The sequence below is a fragment of the Anguilla anguilla genome, chromosome 16 (genome assembly GCF_013347855.1).
Source record: "Anguilla anguilla isolate fAngAng1 chromosome 16, fAngAng1.pri, whole genome shotgun sequence".
Classification (NCBI taxonomy): domain Eukaryota; kingdom Metazoa; phylum Chordata; class Actinopteri; order Anguilliformes; family Anguillidae; genus Anguilla; species Anguilla anguilla.
In genome coordinates this window covers 33944636-33962263 of record NC_049216.1, presented here as the reverse complement: position 1 = coordinate 33962263, position 17628 = coordinate 33944636, and the positions used below count along the sequence as shown (strand labels likewise).

The 17628-nt window shown below is 45.2% G+C and overlaps 2 protein-coding genes across 5 annotated transcripts; one reads left to right on the top strand and one right to left on the bottom strand.

Moving 5' to 3' along the window:
• Positions 1-1470: 1470 nt before the first annotated feature.
• syt8 (synaptotagmin VIII) lies at positions 1471-13592 on the bottom strand. Of its 4 annotated transcripts, none has more exons than XM_035395823.1 (11): positions 13504-13592; positions 8194-8349; positions 7171-7322; positions 6406-6584; positions 5980-6063; positions 5216-5383; positions 4561-4728; positions 3536-3650; positions 2772-2905; positions 2045-2257; positions 1471-1900 (listed from the first exon to the last, which is right to left on the bottom strand). In XM_035395823.1, exons 3-11 carry the CDS (start codon positions 7295-7297, stop codon positions 1874-1876), a joined length of 1215 nt encoding a protein of 404 aa, XP_035251714.1. In that variant the 5' UTR covers positions 7298-7322; positions 8194-8349; positions 13504-13592; the 3' UTR covers positions 1471-1873. The 4 variants fall into 4 exon arrangements, with proteins under 4 accessions (XP_035251714.1, XP_035251715.1, XP_035251713.1 ...); XM_035395824.1 differs by having other exon boundaries at positions 1471-1760; XM_035395822.1 differs by lacking the exon at positions 1471-1900 and having other exon boundaries at positions 1926-2257.
• LOC118215249 (cytosolic 5'-nucleotidase 1A) lies at positions 9394-15760 on the top strand. The gene is made up of 7 exons (XM_035395827.1): positions 9394-9443; positions 9787-9892; positions 10250-10390; positions 11395-11527; positions 11988-12113; positions 13527-13690; positions 14538-15760. The coding sequence occupies exons 2-7, from the start codon at positions 9854-9856 to the stop codon at positions 14814-14816; spliced, it is 882 nt and encodes a 293-aa protein (XP_035251718.1). The 5' UTR covers positions 9394-9443; positions 9787-9853; the 3' UTR covers positions 14817-15760.
• Positions 15761-17628: the final 1868 nt, after the last annotated feature.

Genomic DNA, 17628 nt, shown 5'->3' with positions numbered 1-17628 from the left:
AACAAACCCATGTCCTTACCTTTCTTCAAGCTGCTGAACACAACCGTAAACTTGCCTCAATCCTCAGACTTACCGTTTTCCTAACCCTAATCCTAGTTTGAGCCCTAAATCCTAATTGAAGCCATTGGTACCTTTGAAAACATCAGAAAACCCATTTAAAATTGATGGAAAACAAGGTATATATCATGGATACATTCATAAAAATGCAAAATAATATGTTTGAGGTCATTTAAAAAACAAAAATATTTTCCCTAAAAAATATGCATTTATTTCACATATTGTATGGTCATAGGTACACATGCTACTATAGAGACAATTTTTTGTTCATTCAAAATCATCAACAAATCCATGTCCTTATCTTTCTTCAAGCTGCTGAACACAACCGTAAACTTGCCTCAACCCTCAGACTTACCGTTTTCCTAACCCTAACCCTAGTTTGAGCCCTAAACCCTAATTGAAGCCATTGGTACCTTTGAAAACATCAGAAAACCCATTTAAAATTGATGGAAAACAAGGTATATATCATGGATACATTCATACAAATGCAAAATAATATGTTTGAGGTCATTTAAAAAACAAAAATATTTTCCCTAAAAAATATGCATTTATTTCACATATTGTATGGTCATAGGTACACATGCTACTATAGAGACAATTTTTTGTTCATTCAAAATCATCAACAAACCCATGTCCTTATCTTTCTTCAAGCTGCTGAACACAACCGTAAACTTGCCTCAATCCTCAGACTTACCGTTTTCCTAACCCTAACCCTAGTTTGAGCCCTAAACCCTAATTGAAGCCATTGGTACCTTTGAAAGCATCAGAAAACCTATTTAAAATTGATGGAAAACAAGGTATATATCATGGATACATTCATACAAATGAAAAATAATATGTTTGAGGTCATTTAAAAAACAGAAATATTTTCCCTAAAAAATATGCATTTATTTCACATATTGTATGGCCATAGGTACACATGCTACTAGAGACAATTTTTGGTTCCTTCAAAATCATCAACAAACCCATGTCCTTACCTTTCTTCAAGCTGCTGAACGCAACCGTAAACTTGCCTCAACCCTCAGACTTACCGTTTTCCTAACCCTAACCCTAGTTTGAGCCCTAAACCCTAATTGAAGCCATTGGTACCTTTGAAAACATCAGAAAACCTATTTAATATTGATGGAAAACAAGGTATATATCATGGATACATTCATACAAATGCAAAATAATATGTTTGAGGTCATTTAAAACACAAAAATGTTTTCCTTAAAAAAATATGCATTTATTACACATTTTGTATAGTCATAGGTACACATGCTACTAGAGAAAATTTTTGGTTCATTCAAAATCATTAACATACCCATGTCGTTAACTTTCTTCAAGCTGCTGAACACAACCGTAAACTTCCCTCAACCCTCAGACTTACCATTTTCCTAACCCTAACCCTCACCGTAACCCTAGCTGAACCCTAGTTTGAGCCCTAAACCCTAATTGGAGCCATTTGTACCATTGAAAGCATCATGTGTACAAAGCGTTTGAGCTCAGAAGGTTTTGCTGATGAGCGGGATGTGGATGGGGGGGGTTTGAGCTCAGAAGGTTTTGTCGATGAGCGGGATGTGGACGCAGCGTTTGAGAGCTCAGAAGGTTTTGTTTATGAGCGGGATGTGGACGGGGAGCGTTTGAGCTCAGAAGGTTTTGCTGATGAGCTGGATGTGGACGCAGCGTTTGAGAGCTCAGAAGGTTTTGTTGATGAGCGGGATGTGGATGGGGCGTCTGAGCTCAGAAGGTTTTGTTGATGAGCTGGATGTGGACGCAGCGTCTGAGCTCAGAAGGTTTTGTTTATGAGCGGGATGTGGATGGGGGGGGTTTGAGCTCAGAAGGTTTTGTCGATGAGCGGGATGTGGACGCAGCGTTTGAGAGCTCAGAAGGTTTTGTTTATGAGCGGGATGTGGACGGGGAGCGTTTGAGCTCAGAAGGTTTTGCTGATGAGCTGGATGTGGACGCAGCGTTTGAGAGCTCAGAAGGTTTTGTTGATGAGCGGTATGTGGATGGAGCGTCTGAGCTGCAGGCTGGAGTCCACCTGCTCGGCGGACAGCAGGGTGTGCCACTGAGCCACGGGTCGGCGTGGGTTCGAGAGCATGTCCGCCCAGTGGCGCAGCTGGTTCCCCGTCGCCCCGCACCCCAGCAGCACCTTCCCCATGGCGTCGTTGCGGCTCATCTTGTCGTGGTCCCACACGGCCACCACCAGCTGGACCCGCTGCGAGGGCAGGAGATCAGCGGTGAGGTCAGCGCCACAGGCCCCACGTTACCGTCGTGCTTCAGAAGGATGGGGAAATGAGGCTTCACAAAGCCCGTTTTGGGCGGAGCCACAATAATATTAATCACTGACTCTCTCTGACCTCTTTAGATGGGCTCATAAAATGCCATTTAGTGTAGTAACTGGTTGCCTGAAAATACATTAAAATGCATGCAGATTGCAGGATAGCAAATTAACACCTATTTTTAACAATTATTCAGGATGAAATTCTGTCTTTCTTTGATTTGCAAGTTTTGGTCAGTGATACATTTTTGTTGAAAATTCTCAGGGGTCTGCAAGAGTTTTTTTTTTTTATGTATCTGCATCGAAAGACTTCAAGAATCTCAAATAAATATTCAAGCCAGGCCTGATTACTTCAGCTCAGTCCCATTTGTGTGCGGGACTTGTGAAACACTGCCATCATCCTCATCATCATCATAATCACCATGAATCACAGCACTACAGTCCCACTTGCCTGAATCTGGTCAAATGACACGTCGAAGGAAAACATTTCGTTGAAGTAGGGATTCAGCGTTTTCTTCTTCACTGACGTCTTCTTCTTCTTCCACTTCTTCCTTCCCAGGATCAGCTGCACTTTCACATAGGGATCTACAAAGGAGATGAGGGTAAAACAACGTTTACCTTATCGGACCTGTGTTTTTTAGTTGTTCCAATGGCCTTTGGTATGCACTTATTGTACGGTGCTTTGGATAAAAGCGTCTGCCACACAAATGTTATGTAATGTACAAGGGACTTCAGACCAATCGTATATTTGTGGTCAACCAGCGATTAACAACCTTGAGAATCTGTTCAGTGCCCAAGTGAAGATAACAGTCAGGAGGTTACGTGGATTCCGGTTCACATGCTGGTAGTGAGGCAGAAACGTTGATACAACGTACACCTTATACACAAATGTAGTCACTACATGTAGTTTTGGACCTCAGTGTGGCCAGCACAGTCTGTACATGCCACGCCACATAGTTTTCCAGCATCTGGAATCCTGCAGAAGGGATGCCACCACTTCTACAAGAACATCAAACGAACAGAACCCAACTCATGGTTTGCTGACAGGAGAGGTTCGCACCATCTCAGGTTTCTCTCCAGAAACACCCACGCACAGATACATCCCCGCCTCACACACTACTGCTTGTGAAACATCAGCCAGCTCAGCAGTCTTGGTCACAGAAGCTCCTGCCCAACACGGCAGGAGAATCTACCTGTTCTCTGTCTTCCACTCACCTGCCATGCCCCCCAGGTCCATCTTCTTCAGGTTCCTGGCCTCCAGGATCCCCACGCGCAGTTTCTTCGCTGCGGGGACGTAGCGCAGGGAAAAGCAGATTTCTCCAAAGCTCTCCTGTGTAGAGAGACCGTGGATTACAGTATAGGGACGAGAGAATGGTGACATCACCGAAAGAACAGAATGGAGCTTCACCATTACATTACATTACATTACATTAGAGGCATTTAGCAGACGCTCTTATCCAGAGCGACTTACACAACTTTTTACATAGCATTTTACATTGTATCCATTTATACAGCTGGATATATACTGAAGTAATGCAGGTTAAGTACCTTGCTCAAGGGTACAACGGCAGTGTCCTTACCCGGGAATCGAACCTGCGACCTTTCGGTTACAAGCCCAGTTCCTTACCCACTGTGCCACACTCCGTCCACCAGTCACTGAACATGCAGGTACAGAGCTGTCCTGAGACTTTTGGGGGCCCCAAGGCAAAAAGGGCCCCTCCAAAACATTTGGCACCTTCTGATTCTTCTGCTGTCAAAGGAAGGTGAGAAGACAGGGCCCTAGGAGAGAAGGCGGGGCTCTGGGCGAGAAGGCGGGGCCCTAGGGGAGAAGGCGGGGCCCTGGGCGAGAAGGCGGGGCCCTGGGCGAGAAGGTGGGGCCCTGGGCACAGAGCCTGATCACAGGGACAGCTCTGCATTTGTAACAACCGATAGCACAACGGTGACAGTGATTGGTGGATAGTTTTGACCATAACGAATGAGCGAGTTCTCGGTGAAACTGAGCAACCACACATGCTAGCATACAGCCTCTTGAACTAGCATAGCACAGATGCTGCCCCAACACAAACACAACTGGACACAGTAATTTGGAATAAAAATGTTACAAACTGGGGAAAAACAAAAAAGCTGTGAAATAATACAAGAATACAAGGGCAGACAGGTGAAGGGGCGGAGCTACACTGCAGCGGCCTACCGCCGCTCCAGTCCCGCCAATCAGGACCTGGCCTGCCGCTTGCCGTTACCTCGATGTCGGACGCCTCGCTCAAATCCCCCCACTCCTCGATCACGTGATTCCAGTCGACCGCGCCCAGCTGCAGCCGCAGCTCGCCGATGATGTCGTGCTTGGTGAACCTGTTGAAGTCGAACACCTGCAGCACCAGGGTGGACCGGCTGAGCTCCGACTGAGCAATCTGCACACGGGACGCAACCCCCCCCCCCAGGCAAAAACAGCAGCATCAGTTACCTCACAAAGACACAACCCACCCCCCAACGAAGAAACAGCAGCATCAGCGACTTCACAAAATGACCCCTTTCCTCATAAAACATGAAATGGTAAAATAATTACACCACTTTTGCCCTGGAGCAGGGATTTCAAAACTCAAGTCCTGGAGGGCCCCAGCTTCTGCAGGTTTAACTCCAGTCCTGGAGGGCTGCAGTGTCTGCAGGTTTAACTCCAGTCCTGGAGGGCTGCAGTGTCTGCAGGTTTAACTCCAGTCCAGCAGGGGGCACTATACACTGCAAGTGTAACTCCAATCGCACAGGGAATCCTGAGCTAATCAATAACTTGAGCACCTCGGTACTGGAATCACTCCAAAAACCAGCCGACACTGCGGCCCTCCGGGACTGGAGCTTAACACCCCTTGTCCGTACCGGAGATGAACAGCCTGAACGCCACACCTTGAATGTGAAATGCTCGTTGAAGGCTGGGTTCAGTGTGCTCCTGAACACTTTGGTCTCGAAGGTCTTGGTGTTGTTGGGCAGGATGCAGAGTCTGACATAAGGGTCTAACGTGCCCTCCTGGGCCACCGCCTTTAACCCGGCCGCTTCCATCACCCCCACCGTGACCTATCAGGAAGAGAGCCCGCTGTCAGCCACTGGACAGCTGACGAGCCCAGCCAATCAGATTAGACCATGGAACAGGGTACACGGACAGCGACCAAATACGCACACTGGAGAATGGCAAATTCCACCCATATACATGCAACATGCAATAAAATAATGACATGCTACCAAAAGGGATCAGGGACAGAAAAGCAATAAAATGCTTAGAGATGAAATAAAGGAAGAGTTGGTAAAAATCCCAGAGAGGTTTTTCCACAAAGGAACTGTATAGTTCACAGTACATCAGTACATATTAGAGGTCCAAAAGCATGTTGATTAACCTTTATTTATATAGGGTACACTGACTGAGCACACTTGCTTTTACAGAAACACCCTGTTAACAATGCCCCCCCACCCCACCCAAATTACCCAAACCTGCATGTATTTGGATTGCAGGAGGAAACCGGAGTGCCCAGAAGAACCCCCACAGGGACATGGAAGCTCCACACAGAAAGGCCCCGGCCGGGGTCGAACCCCTGACCTTACTACCGTGCACCACTGTGACACCCGTGCTGGCACACAGCCGATTGGCTGTGCCGCCGTGATGTCACAGAGCCCACCTCTGAGCTGTGTGGACTGTACTCCAGTGAGTAGAGCAGCCTTCCTTTGGGCTCGTCAGAGGAGTCCTCCACCTCAGGCTGGACCTGCCGATCAGAAGGCACCATCAAACGCCATACCGGCCAATCGCAGAGAGCTCCACAGGCACGCCGACCAATTACATCGTCGATACGGCTCTGAACCGAGGAAGACTGCCAGTAATTCTGTGGCTTTCCTTATGTGCGCATTCTGAGAGCACCTTGTACAGGCCTATAGGCATTCGCCTGTATGGAAATGAGCAGTCCCTAGAGTAAGGCTCTCCCAAACCAGTGGACACAGTTCAGCTGTTCATCCACAGTGAAAGTAGGGAAAGGGCAGGGCGCTATATCACACCTGACACCGCCGATAGCAGAAACCCCCTCAGGTTGGCGGAGTGCCAGTAACCCTACCAGCTCGGTGCCAGAGGAGCCGTTCACATCAATCAAGCTCATCGCCCGGTCCACATTCTTCTTCTTCTGTTTCCTCTTCTTCTTGTCCTTGCAGCAGCACTTCACGCAGATGCACACGACGCAGGCCAGGAACAGCAGGAGGGTCAGAGCCAAGATGGCGTAAATGGCCCACAGCGGCACTGCCAGGAAACACAGAACACAGGCCAAGAAAACAGTAGGAAGATCAGAGCCAAGATGGCGTAAATGGCCCACAGTGGCACTGCCAGAAAAATAAAGATAAGGTTAGCCCTGCATTAGCCAAAGCCATGCAGCGCTAACTGCAATATCTGCCGCAGAGCTGCAGTTACACAGCATTAGCCACAAAATCTGCAAATTTGTAAAAACAGCGTTTGCTGCCATACCCGCAGCCATGCAAAATTTACTGCAATATCTGCAGATGCATAGCATTAGCCGCAATACATGCAGCTTTGCAGTGTTAACCGCAGTACCTGCAGCCGCGCAGCACAAGCCGCATTACCTGCAGCAGAGCTGCAGCCGCGCAGCGTTAGCTGGTCGTGGAGCAAATTCTAAACGTGAGGCAAGAGCGCAGCCAAGTGGACTCAGGGGAGAGAAACCTGTCAAGGAGTGTAAACTGAGAGGTCAGTAATGTGCCGTCGGTGCGGAATCAGATACGCAACGAGGAACAGGTGCAGCTGCACGGCTCCGCGGGGCCTGGGGGGGGGAGGGGGAGGGGGGGTCATGTGACACCCGCAGACAGACACTCACGGGGGATCCTGTTGAGCAGCTGCGTCAGAAAGCCTGGGGGGGCAGTGGTCGTGCTGTTAAAAGCGGGGGTGGGGGTAGCGGTGGACCCGGCCCGAGGGTCTGAATGTTGGGAGGCTGTGTGAGGCATGATTTATGGGCTGAGGCCGAGAAACCTGGAATTAGACGGACACAAACACCACACAATAAATTATATATAATTCATCATTTAGAACACAAAATATGAAAATATGAATATGAAGAGACTAAAAATAATTAATGAATACATATAGCAAAAAGTTATGATTGAAAATACAAATATGTAAATTAATGAATAATACAATAATAATTTATTTATCTTCATAATCATAGCCATAAAGAATCAGAATTCATAATTATGAGGAAAGATAGCATTAGTCTGTTTTTTTTAGTCTGACTGACAGTTGTGCCAATTAAAACAATAATGAAAGAATTATAATGGCATCCTTTCCGCATTATCAGGTGAGACCAGTATCACAGCAATTATAGTATCCAATAGTACCCTCTGCTGGTCGGAGTCAGTAATGCACATTTGGCAGTAGTCCTGGTGTGGGCAGATTATATAAATAATTTCCTTGGGGAAACACACAGATGTGTATACTTTTATATAAATATTTCCTTAAAGAAACACACCACCTTGACTACAACTGTCTTAAAGTTCCAAGATTTTGGTGGCAAAACAGATTGAAAGTAATTACTGTCTGTACTAACTGTTGTGCTAACATTAGATTTATTTGGCAGACACTTTTATCCACAGCGACGTACAATAAGTGCATACCAAAGGTCATTGGAACAGCTGCAAAACACAGGTCCGATAAGGTACAATACTCATTTTGTAACAGTTATTCATAGCCATGAACACAAAGTCCAGTTCACACAGTAAACATTACTCTCTGACCTAATCTATCCCAAGTCAAACTAGGAGGCATGAGACACCCAAAATGCTAAAGTGGAATAAGCAGTACAGCTAGGGGATGAGAAAAGTTAGAAGCGTTGGTCGTTTCCTACCTTCCTTCCCCAGGACTGAAGAGTTTCACCTGTCTGCTCCAGGTAAACCCTGAGCTCTGGAGAATAGGCAGAATGGCCCAGGGACGCATCTCATCTCCAGTCCCCCGCAGGCACGCTGTACGCAAGACGAGCAGGAGCCGCTGCATGGCGCTATATCTACAGAAATGGCACTGATGTTAAAAAGACCCTCGATATATATTTTAAAAAATTATAATAATCAAGTCTTATGAATCATGAAGTAGACATCACAGACAAGGAAAACAAACTGAAAAAAATGGTATCTTCAGTTCTATATTTCTTAGCTGATATAAGCATACTCATCCCGAGCAAACACAGAATGTAAACACGAAGGTTTGCTCAAGAACGGCAAGGAAAACGAGTTCAGGGGCTGCCGTGTGTGCAAAGACTTCCCCCACTGTTTACTCCTCCACAGAAGAGCAGCCTTCCCTCCTCACGGCGACAACAGCAGCGGCTAAAATAATGCCGCTCAGAGCCAGACGTTCTGAGGTACAGTAGAGATCCCCAAATGGAATGGTATGACATGACACAGTGTCAACTGATGTCTGCACTACACAAAGTGATATTTCTAATACATTGCAATGGAAATGTCTATTCTTTCTGTACATTACAGAGGACTACTTAGAGAAAATCATTAGTAGTGTGTGTGTGTGTGTGTGAGGAGGGGGTCTCAGACAAAACAAAAAAATCCTGACCACAGGAAGTGAATCAACACATTCAGATGTTCAGACTTGCAGATCTCATCAGATTATGATTTTATTAGATCCCCATTGGCTGATCCCCAAGGCACCAACTGTTCTTCCTGGAATCCACTTACATACAACAAAAACTTTTATACAAACATGATAGACAAAATCATTTAAGCAAAAACAATAAAAAAGCAAGGACTCAACTCAATTTCTGCAATATTTACTTTGACTCCATACAAACAAGTAACAGAGATTCAATCCCTTGATCTTTAATAATTTGAACAGGACAAGACCATTTTTAAAAGTTAACAAAAATTGTTTCTTAAAGGCATGATTTGGATTAGAATTGACCTTTCCCCCCAGGAGTGAATTACTTCGGAACAGTCCATTGCTGTCGCATAACAATGATTAGAAATAACTTCTATAGAGAACATTCCTCTTGATCTGAGTCGGCTCCTCTTCCTACTTTCCTCCACTAGGTGGCAGTACATGTTTTGATTTGACCCTTCTCAAGGAGGAAGAAGCTGTTCGCGAAACTGAAAGGTCCTTACATGGCTAGCACAAGAAAATAAAATGTTACTGGATAATCTTAATCTAACGAGCTAACTTTGCTCCATATATCAAGAGCAAATTGCACTTTCTTATGGCGATCACTGGTTTGACGGTTTGCTTTTAAGGTTGTGTAGCGAATTTATAACTAGTTAGGGGAACGTCAACAGAAGTGCTCTTAGCCAGACAGCAAAATATCCTTATTCGCCACATTTCAAAAGACATAATTGAATCGATTAAATTGCGATAGCATTTGGAACGTACAGGCTACAAGCAATAATGAGTGCATTGTTCATTACAAAATAATCAGCTAGACAGAATTTTTTTCACTTGATAGATCGGACGATACTTCTTCCCTGATTGGCAGCGTTTCCTAACTTCTGTGCCGATAACAAACGTCTCCGATGGATGCGAACATCGTTTTGAACACAAGGGTGAAACAGGTAAATTCACTTCATGTGAATGCATGTATCATTTGCAAAATAGAGCCCCGGAGTTTACACAAGGATTGCATTAAGTTATTGCAATAAATACTGAACTGGAAGGTCACAGTCTTTTCATTCATCTTTTTTTTGTTGGCAATTACCAGAGCTGGGTCAATCCATTCGTTTTCAATCCAGGAAATCAATTAAATTCCTTAATGTTCTACGGGAATTTTCCAGTTTATTAACTGAATTTAAATTAACTCGCTTTAATGAAACTTGGTTCATTATAAAGTTTGATGGTGCAACAGTGGCTCCTAAGATTGAATAGTTACCGGTGCTTTTGAGAGGTCAACATAATAGTGTTTCTCCCTACAGAAAGACTCCTCGCGGGCAGTGGTTATTGCAGTCACTGCCAGCTCTGTCTTTGACCTGGAGGAAGAGGAGGGGCCTGGAAGGGATTCCGCAGCCAATGAGAATGAGCCTTTTAAAATGGGTGCAGCGTTCGCCTTTATTAAGGTACTGTAAAAGGTGCAGTGTGTCCGTGATGGAGCCAGGTTTGGTTTCGACAGGCCACCAGTTTAGGCCAGGGATATTCAAATCTGGCCCCCGATGCCAGTAGTACAGCGGTTTTTAGTTTCTACCCGATAATTTGATCGATTAATGCCACTGATTGGTCAGACATTTAACTTGTCTAATGTCCCAGGTTTAAATCAGCTCTGATTGGAGGGGAAGAATGAAATCCACTACTGGCCTCGAGTACTACTGGCCTCGAGGGTCAGATTTGAATATATCTAATTTACGACCAATTCAATTTCAGTGCAGGTACTACACTGAAGTTCAATTAATTATTTACTACAAGTTTTTCCCCAGTTAACTGAATTTAAATGAATTGCTGACCACCAAATATCTTAAGTAGGATCGCACTGATGATACGATCCATCATGTGGTATAGGTCACTGACAGAATTACATCACTTCCCCTTCCATGTGGTGGAATTTAGGATGCAAAACTTTTTTTCTGGGTTCTGTTGTGGTTCACCTTGAACACTGTGTTCACTCTAAACTGATTGCACAGTTAAAAAAAAAAAACTTCAGGATCCCTTTTCTCCCATCTGGGGGGGGGGGGGGGGGGGGGGGGGGGGGGGGATTAGGGTTTCTGCGGTGTAACCAGACACTTTGAAGCTTTGAGCGGCCGTTTGAAATGCTATGAACATCAGGGCTGAAGAACCCGCGGTTTGCAGCAGTCAGGAAAACTGCCTTCTAAGGATCCGATACAGGCTGAACCACACGCAGCCCACGTTTCTTCATCAGTGTCTTTAGTAGAAGTATAAAAGAAAATGAAAATCTAAACCTTGGCTGGGTTCCTCCATCAAGAGGTGAACCCAGTCATATTGACAAGGCTCAGGCGCAGCCCAAAATGTCCCCGGCCTGGGCAACAGACTGATAGGGGGGATCAGTGTAGCATGTCACAGCCAGCATGAGCGGGGATTTCAGCCCAATTTCTCTCTCTCTTCTCTGAAGGCAGTACAGAGAGTCAATGAGAAGCTGCTGGAGAGGGACGCGAAGGAAACGCTGCTGTTTGACGTGATGCTCGTGTCCAAAAGCGGCAGCTCCAACAGCCGCTCCAGGACAAAGGGCAGTACAGTGCATTATGGTAAGAGGAGTTTGTGGAATGACGGAGGGCAGTGCAGTGCATTATGGTACCAGTAGTTTTTGGAATGATGGAGTGCAGTGCATTATGGTACCAGTAGTTTGTGGAATGACGGAGCGCAGTGCATTATGGTACCAGTAGTTTGTGGAATGACGGAGCGCAGTGCATTATGGTACCAGTAGTTTGTGGAATGACGGAGCGCAGTGCAGTGCAGTGCATTATGGTACCAGTAGTTTGTGGAATGACGGAGTGCAGTGCATTATGGTACCAGTAATTTGTGGAATGACGGAGTGCAGTGCATTATGGTACCAGTAGTTTGTGGAATGCGCTCGCAAATGCCATTGGTTTGATGGAGCCTCAGAGACGCATGCTATTTAAGCACCATTCATTTTCTTTCAAGCTTTTCCCTTCTTTCGTCTCTTCAGTTCCTTACAAAATGTCCCACGCCGTTCTCTCCCAAAAGGTCTCGAGATTGGCCGATTCTGCTTCTGCGGACCGGAGGAGGATTTCACAGAACCCCTGCGCTCGAACCATGTCAAGCTGTTCCTGTCGACGGCCCGGGATGACGTCAGCAAGGCCTGGGAAAGGGGTATTTATGCTACACTCACAACAGTGACACCTTCCACAATTCAATGAATGTTCTGAACATTGTGTAATGCATCCCAGTCCAATACTGTGGAATTTGTACATTCAGCGTTTCCCCCAGGAAATGCTTTGGGGTAGGTGCTGATGGGGGGGGCGGGTTGTTTGGGAGGTTCTGTAGGAGAAGTGGAGGTTAAGCTGTCCAGGGGTGGTGGGGGGGGGGGGGACACCTACTGTCAAAAGCAAGTGCTTTTTGTATGGGTGGTAAAAGAGAGGCATGCTAGTGTGCATAAAGGAGGTACCTTTTATTATTTATAAGCATAATATAGCTAACCCAACATCAGTGCATTTCACAGCATATTCCAAACTGCTTTCAAACCCTGAGATTCTGGCACGTACCACCCACCCCTTCAAAATGCACCTGCTGTTGAAAAGTGGAGCGGTTACCTAATCTGTCACAATTCACAGGCATAGCCAGCAGCAACAGCACAGCCACTGTTCTTATTACCTCCTTATCTCACCTGAGCGACAACCTGCATATGTATCATCTACATACAGTCTTTTAAAGGAATAAGAAATGGGGGTGGACTAGGGTTGGGCTGTTTTGGGGTGTGGGGGGGGGCCCTTATTTGCAGACTGAGCTGTCTGTATTTCATCCTCCTTGGAATGGCAATGAATACCTCCAGGGCCTTCTCATAATGTGTGTGTATATATAAGTTTATAATATAAAGTTAGTATTTTAGATTGGTAGCTACAATATCAGTTAGTTGCAAAAGCATTTAGCTAAAATGGTGGTGTGGATGCTCGTCTTGCCCGGAAGATTGCATCAAAGGCTGCTGTATTTCAGGAACTGGGGTTGTGCAAAACTTTAAGAAACTTACTTTAATACCAATTTTTGGCCCGTTGTTTAATATGACTTACTTGGAAGACTGACATGGTCAAAGTGCCATCAACTGTGTTATTCATTTAAGTCTGTTTTTGTTATATATTAGCAAGGTTATTCCATTATATTGAAGAGTCCCCCCCCCCCCCCCCCCCTTTGTTTGAGTCCAAATAATTTTAACTGATGTGTCTACAATATCATTTTAACAAAAACACGGCAGTGGAAAATGTTCGGGTGGTCATCATTACGTTATCTTCAAAACTTTCTGTCTTTAACATTGTAATCACACGTGTGATCGTATGCTGCAGGAACTACATGCACTGCTATGCTAGCTACTGGCTTCTAATGCAATAATTAGGCTAGCGGTTGCTAACAAAATTAAGTGTTTTTAAAAAGACAGCAGGTCCTTGTTGCATCATAAATTTAAACGGGAACCAATTTTGGGTTTTTAAATCTTTTGCAGGAAAATGAGCACCTATTTCTGCGCTATTGCGCGCGCGTATGCATGTTAAACCTGCGGTTCTGTTTCGCGTTCAGGTGTCCCGGCGGCGCTGCTGTACCCGCAGAGTGTCCCGGACTCCACCGGCCCGCTCCGGGTTCTGTTCATGGGGGATGTTCTGGGCCTGACTGACGAGACGGCGCCGGTTCTGGAAGAACTGGGGTTCAGCAAGACCCAGCTGCAGCACATCACAGCTGTAAAGGTAACCCAGTATGACCATCCCCACCTCAGCGCTAGGCTAACTGCAGCACATCACAGCTGTAAAGGTAACCCAGTATGACCATCCCCACCTCAGCGCTAGGCTAACTGCATTACCCAGCTGCAGCACATCACAGCTGTAAAGGTAACCCCCATATGAGCTTTCCCTCCTCGGTGCTAGGCTAACTGCATTACCCAGCTGCAGCACATCACAGCTGTAAAGGTAACCCAGTATGACCTTTCCCTGCTCAGCGCTAGGCTAACTGCATTACCCAGCTGCAGCACATCACAGCTATAAAGGTAACCCCCATATGAGCTTTCCGTCCTCAGTGCTAGGCTAACTGCATTACCCAGCTGCAGCACATCACAGCTGTAAAGGTAACCCTGTATGAGCTGTCCCTGCTCAGCGCTAGGCTAACTGCATTACCCAGCTGCAGCACATCACAGCTGTAAAGGTAACCCAGTATGAGCTGTCCCTGCTCAGTGCTAGGCTAACTGCAGCACATCACAGCTGTAAAGGTAACCCTGTATGAGCGCTCCCTCCTCAGCGCTAGGCTAACTGGGGCATGTTCTGTTCTCCATTTGTAAGCCCCTTTGCTTTCCCCCTCTCTCTGAATAAAGAGTAAAAAAATACATCGTGCAAGAGGACTGTCCTGTAAATGTAATCAGCCCAACGAGATGGTTTTAGAACATTTTCAGGAGAAATTTAAATATAAAAATTAAATTTAAATGAAATTTAAAATAAATATGTAACCTGTGAATTTACCCACAGTTTCAGAACGTTGTTACTTTTGAAAACTTGGTGCACGCTCCTGTTTTAGTTTTTTTTCCTCCCCCCACCCCCCACAAAGGGCGCCATGAGGGAGTTTGCGAGGTGCGTGGGGGAAATGAGGAGACGATTCCGGCTGGAGAGGAGCCCGATCCGCACCTGCCTGGTGGTGGCGTGGAGCCCCAGCGAGGCCTGCGCCCGCGCCCTGAAGACGCTCCGCGGCTGGGGCCTGGAGGTGGATGAGGCCTTCAACCTGGCGGGGGCCCCCCGGGGCCCCATCCTGGCCCAAGTGCGCCCCCACGTCCTGTACGACCACGGACTGCCGAACCCGCACGGCGTTCCCCCGGAATTCCGACGGTGACGTCCGTCAGACGGAATGGGGGGGGGGGGGGGGTCGCGTCTTATCGGGGTCTCTCTCTTTATTCCGGAAGGTTCCACTGACGGGATTCCGAGGTCATCGCTTCTTCTAAACCGCTTTTCTTTTAATGTGCCGAGTTCAAAAAAATTCATACTAATTATATCAGTGCCGCTACGCGTACGCAGTATGTCAGTCTGTAAACCAGTTGCTTGCTTGTAACTGTCCTGCAGGGTGCTTCGATTGCCAGATAAATATATTCTTTACCAGATCGGACAGCCAGCATTACAGGTGAACGAGGGTACCCCTCCTCGCTTAACGCAAAACCAGCATCCGAATCGCCTTCATGCATTTCTCCACGTGGACTTTGACTCCGTGGCTAGTAAGGAACTGGGGGGATGTAAGGGAATGCGTGTTGGCCAATACCTGTGCGGAGATCAAAGCTTGTTGCAGAAAGAGGGTGTTGAATGCTGGGAAGCCAGATGTTTCACGGCCACTTTGTAAAGGTTTGATAAGGTTGTCCTGGCTTCGTTCAGCAGACAGAGTAAACCTGTCAGCAGATCAAGCTGCTTAAAAAAGGTTGCTTGCCGTGTGACCAGAACTGTTGGTATAGTGTCACATGCATTTTGTTACTTTTGCATGCATTTCTTTTTTTTTTTTTTTAATTGTTTGATTTGACTGACACTTAATTTTTGGTGGTTTGTATATTTGTTCAGAATCATCTGTATCTTCAGCAACTGTTGCCAAATCCAATGCTTGGAAAAAATGTGCCAATTCAGCAACTCATGATGCCTGAGTCACGGATGGATGTGTTGTCATTACAATGCACCTTTTCTACTGAGTCACAAGATCCCCGTGCTGCCTTTCACAGAGCAGTGTAACCGGCTTAATTATTCTGAGAAACTGACCTGAATCACCATCAAAAAAACAAAACAAAAAAAAAAAAACAACAGTTTGACATACTAAAGTGGGGATACTCAACTCTGTGCCTCAAGGCCTACGGTACTGCTGGTTTACTTTTATACCTCATAGTTAATTGAGGCCTACAGTGCTGCTGATTTACTTTTATACTTCATAATTGATTGATTGATTAATGCCACTGATTGTTCAGAGATTTAACTCCGCTGGTGTCCTTTAAGAGGTTCAGCAGGTCAAACACAAACTACAAAGGCTTTGATGGAAGGGGCAGTGCCATGGGCGGCAGTGTAGTATACTGGGTACGGAGTTGGTCATCACAGGTTCGATTCCTGGCTGGCATTGTACCCTTGAGCAAGGTATTTAACCTGCATTGCTTCAGTATCTATCCAGCTGTATAAATGGATGCAATGAAAAAAAAAATTGTGTAAGTTGCTCTGGATAAGAGTGTCTGCTAAATGCCTGTAATGTAATGCACTCACTGTCTGTTTCAGGGAGTAATGCCTTATTTATTCGCTCGCTGAATGCAGAGGAGTAGGTTCTGTGAAGTGAAGATTCAAATAGCAAGTAAAAAGTTAAAAAAAAGAGGAAACCAGTTTTTAAATTAACCCACACCCTGTTATAAACCACAATAACCGTGCAGTCGCATTGATTTAGATCTCACACATTTCTTAACATTTTAGTCTACAAATACACATCAACAGAATGAACGCAACAACAGCAGGTTTGGAGGGTTTTTTTTTTTTTTTTCATTCTGACTCTGCACCAAAGACACAAATGCTGAAGTGACGGAAGCATTATTCTTGCAATTGACGTTTCACAATCTTTGATGTGGCTTTGCCATTTCCCCCACACACTCGTGCGAACAGGAAGAAACATTGAGAAATGTTCTGCTCTTGTGATCGAAGCACACGCTGGAGAAGCAAGTTTGTTCCGCCTTAGTTTGAATGACTAGTTCAATTTTTTTATTTTTTTTATTTTTAAAATACACAAAGATATTTTCAAACCGGCCTGTTTCCGATAAGTAAAATCAGTTAAGTGTTGTTAAAGAAATGTTCTGAATTATGCGATTTACAATCAACTAATTTAGAAGATGCTCTCATCCAGAGCTAATTGCCCAGCTTACATTCTGTACATACAACCCATTCATACAAACTGCACTACAAGTCCAGCTCTCTAACCATTATGCTACACTGCCACTTTGTGCCTCATTTACTGTATGACTACATAAATGTGCCTACATTACTGTTTAGACTTGATCTTTTACCACACACTTATATTTCAGTCATTCTTGAACAGGATGGTATGTCACTGCATGGTTTCAATGTTTAACACTATATTCTTGCTTGAACTTTGATATTACCTCACTGGTAATATCCATGAAGTAATATGAAGGATATGATACAATTATGTTCGATAGTATGTACTCAAATATAGCGTATAACACTGAGTAATATTTTTAAAAACGACAAGAACAGAGAAGGAAAATCTTAGGAAGATGCATGTTCATATTATGAAATAAAAAACATGGGGACAGAATAGGTTAGTGACTTTCGAGAGTCAGTAATTAGTAATAATGCAAGTCGTGGGTTAAAAATATATGTGGTTCACATCCAACGGTATATTTGTGACTGCTGCCGCATCCACTTTAACGAATCGGTACCGCAATGAAGCAATTCATCCTAAAAAACCGCCACCTCCCACTTCGTCTCATTTGAGCTCACCACTGGAAACATATGACATTTAGGAGTTAGATTCACCTAAACATACATCGAAACCGCCGCATTGAATGTATATCCACGTACCAGAACTCTCTCTTATAAGTTTCCTCCCATGCCAACCGGAACTCATTCAGATCCAGGAAAAAACGTATACATCCGCTACTGCATTGTCATCATCACAT

What these genes read in the sequence shown, in the direction of transcription:
- syt8 (XM_035395823.1), bottom strand. Translation starts at nt 7,297, where the DNA reads ATGCCTCACACAGCCTCCCAACATTCAGACCCTCGGGCCGGGTCCACC. An exon ending in GCTCCTCTGGCACCGAGCTG is followed by an intron (nt 6,064 to 6,405) that starts GTAGGGTTACTG and finishes TCTGATCGGCAG; the next exon opens with GTCCAGCCTGAGGTGGAGGA. An exon ending in GCGAGGCGTCCGACATCGAG is followed by an intron (nt 3,651 to 4,560) that starts GTAACGGCAAGC and finishes CTCTCTACACAG; the next exon opens with GAGAGCTTTGGAGAAATCTG.
- LOC118215249 (XM_035395827.1), top strand. Translation starts at nt 9,854, where the DNA reads ATGGATGCGAACATCGTTTTGAACACAAGGGTGAAACAG. An exon ending in CAGCGTTCGCCTTTATTAAG is followed by an intron (nt 10,391 to 11,394) that starts GTACTGTAAAAG and finishes TCTTCTCTGAAG; the next exon opens with GCAGTACAGAGAGTCAATGA. An exon ending in AGCACATCACAGCTGTAAAG is followed by an intron (nt 13,691 to 14,537) that starts GTAACCCAGTAT and finishes CCCCCCACAAAG; the next exon opens with GGCGCCATGAGGGAGTTTGC.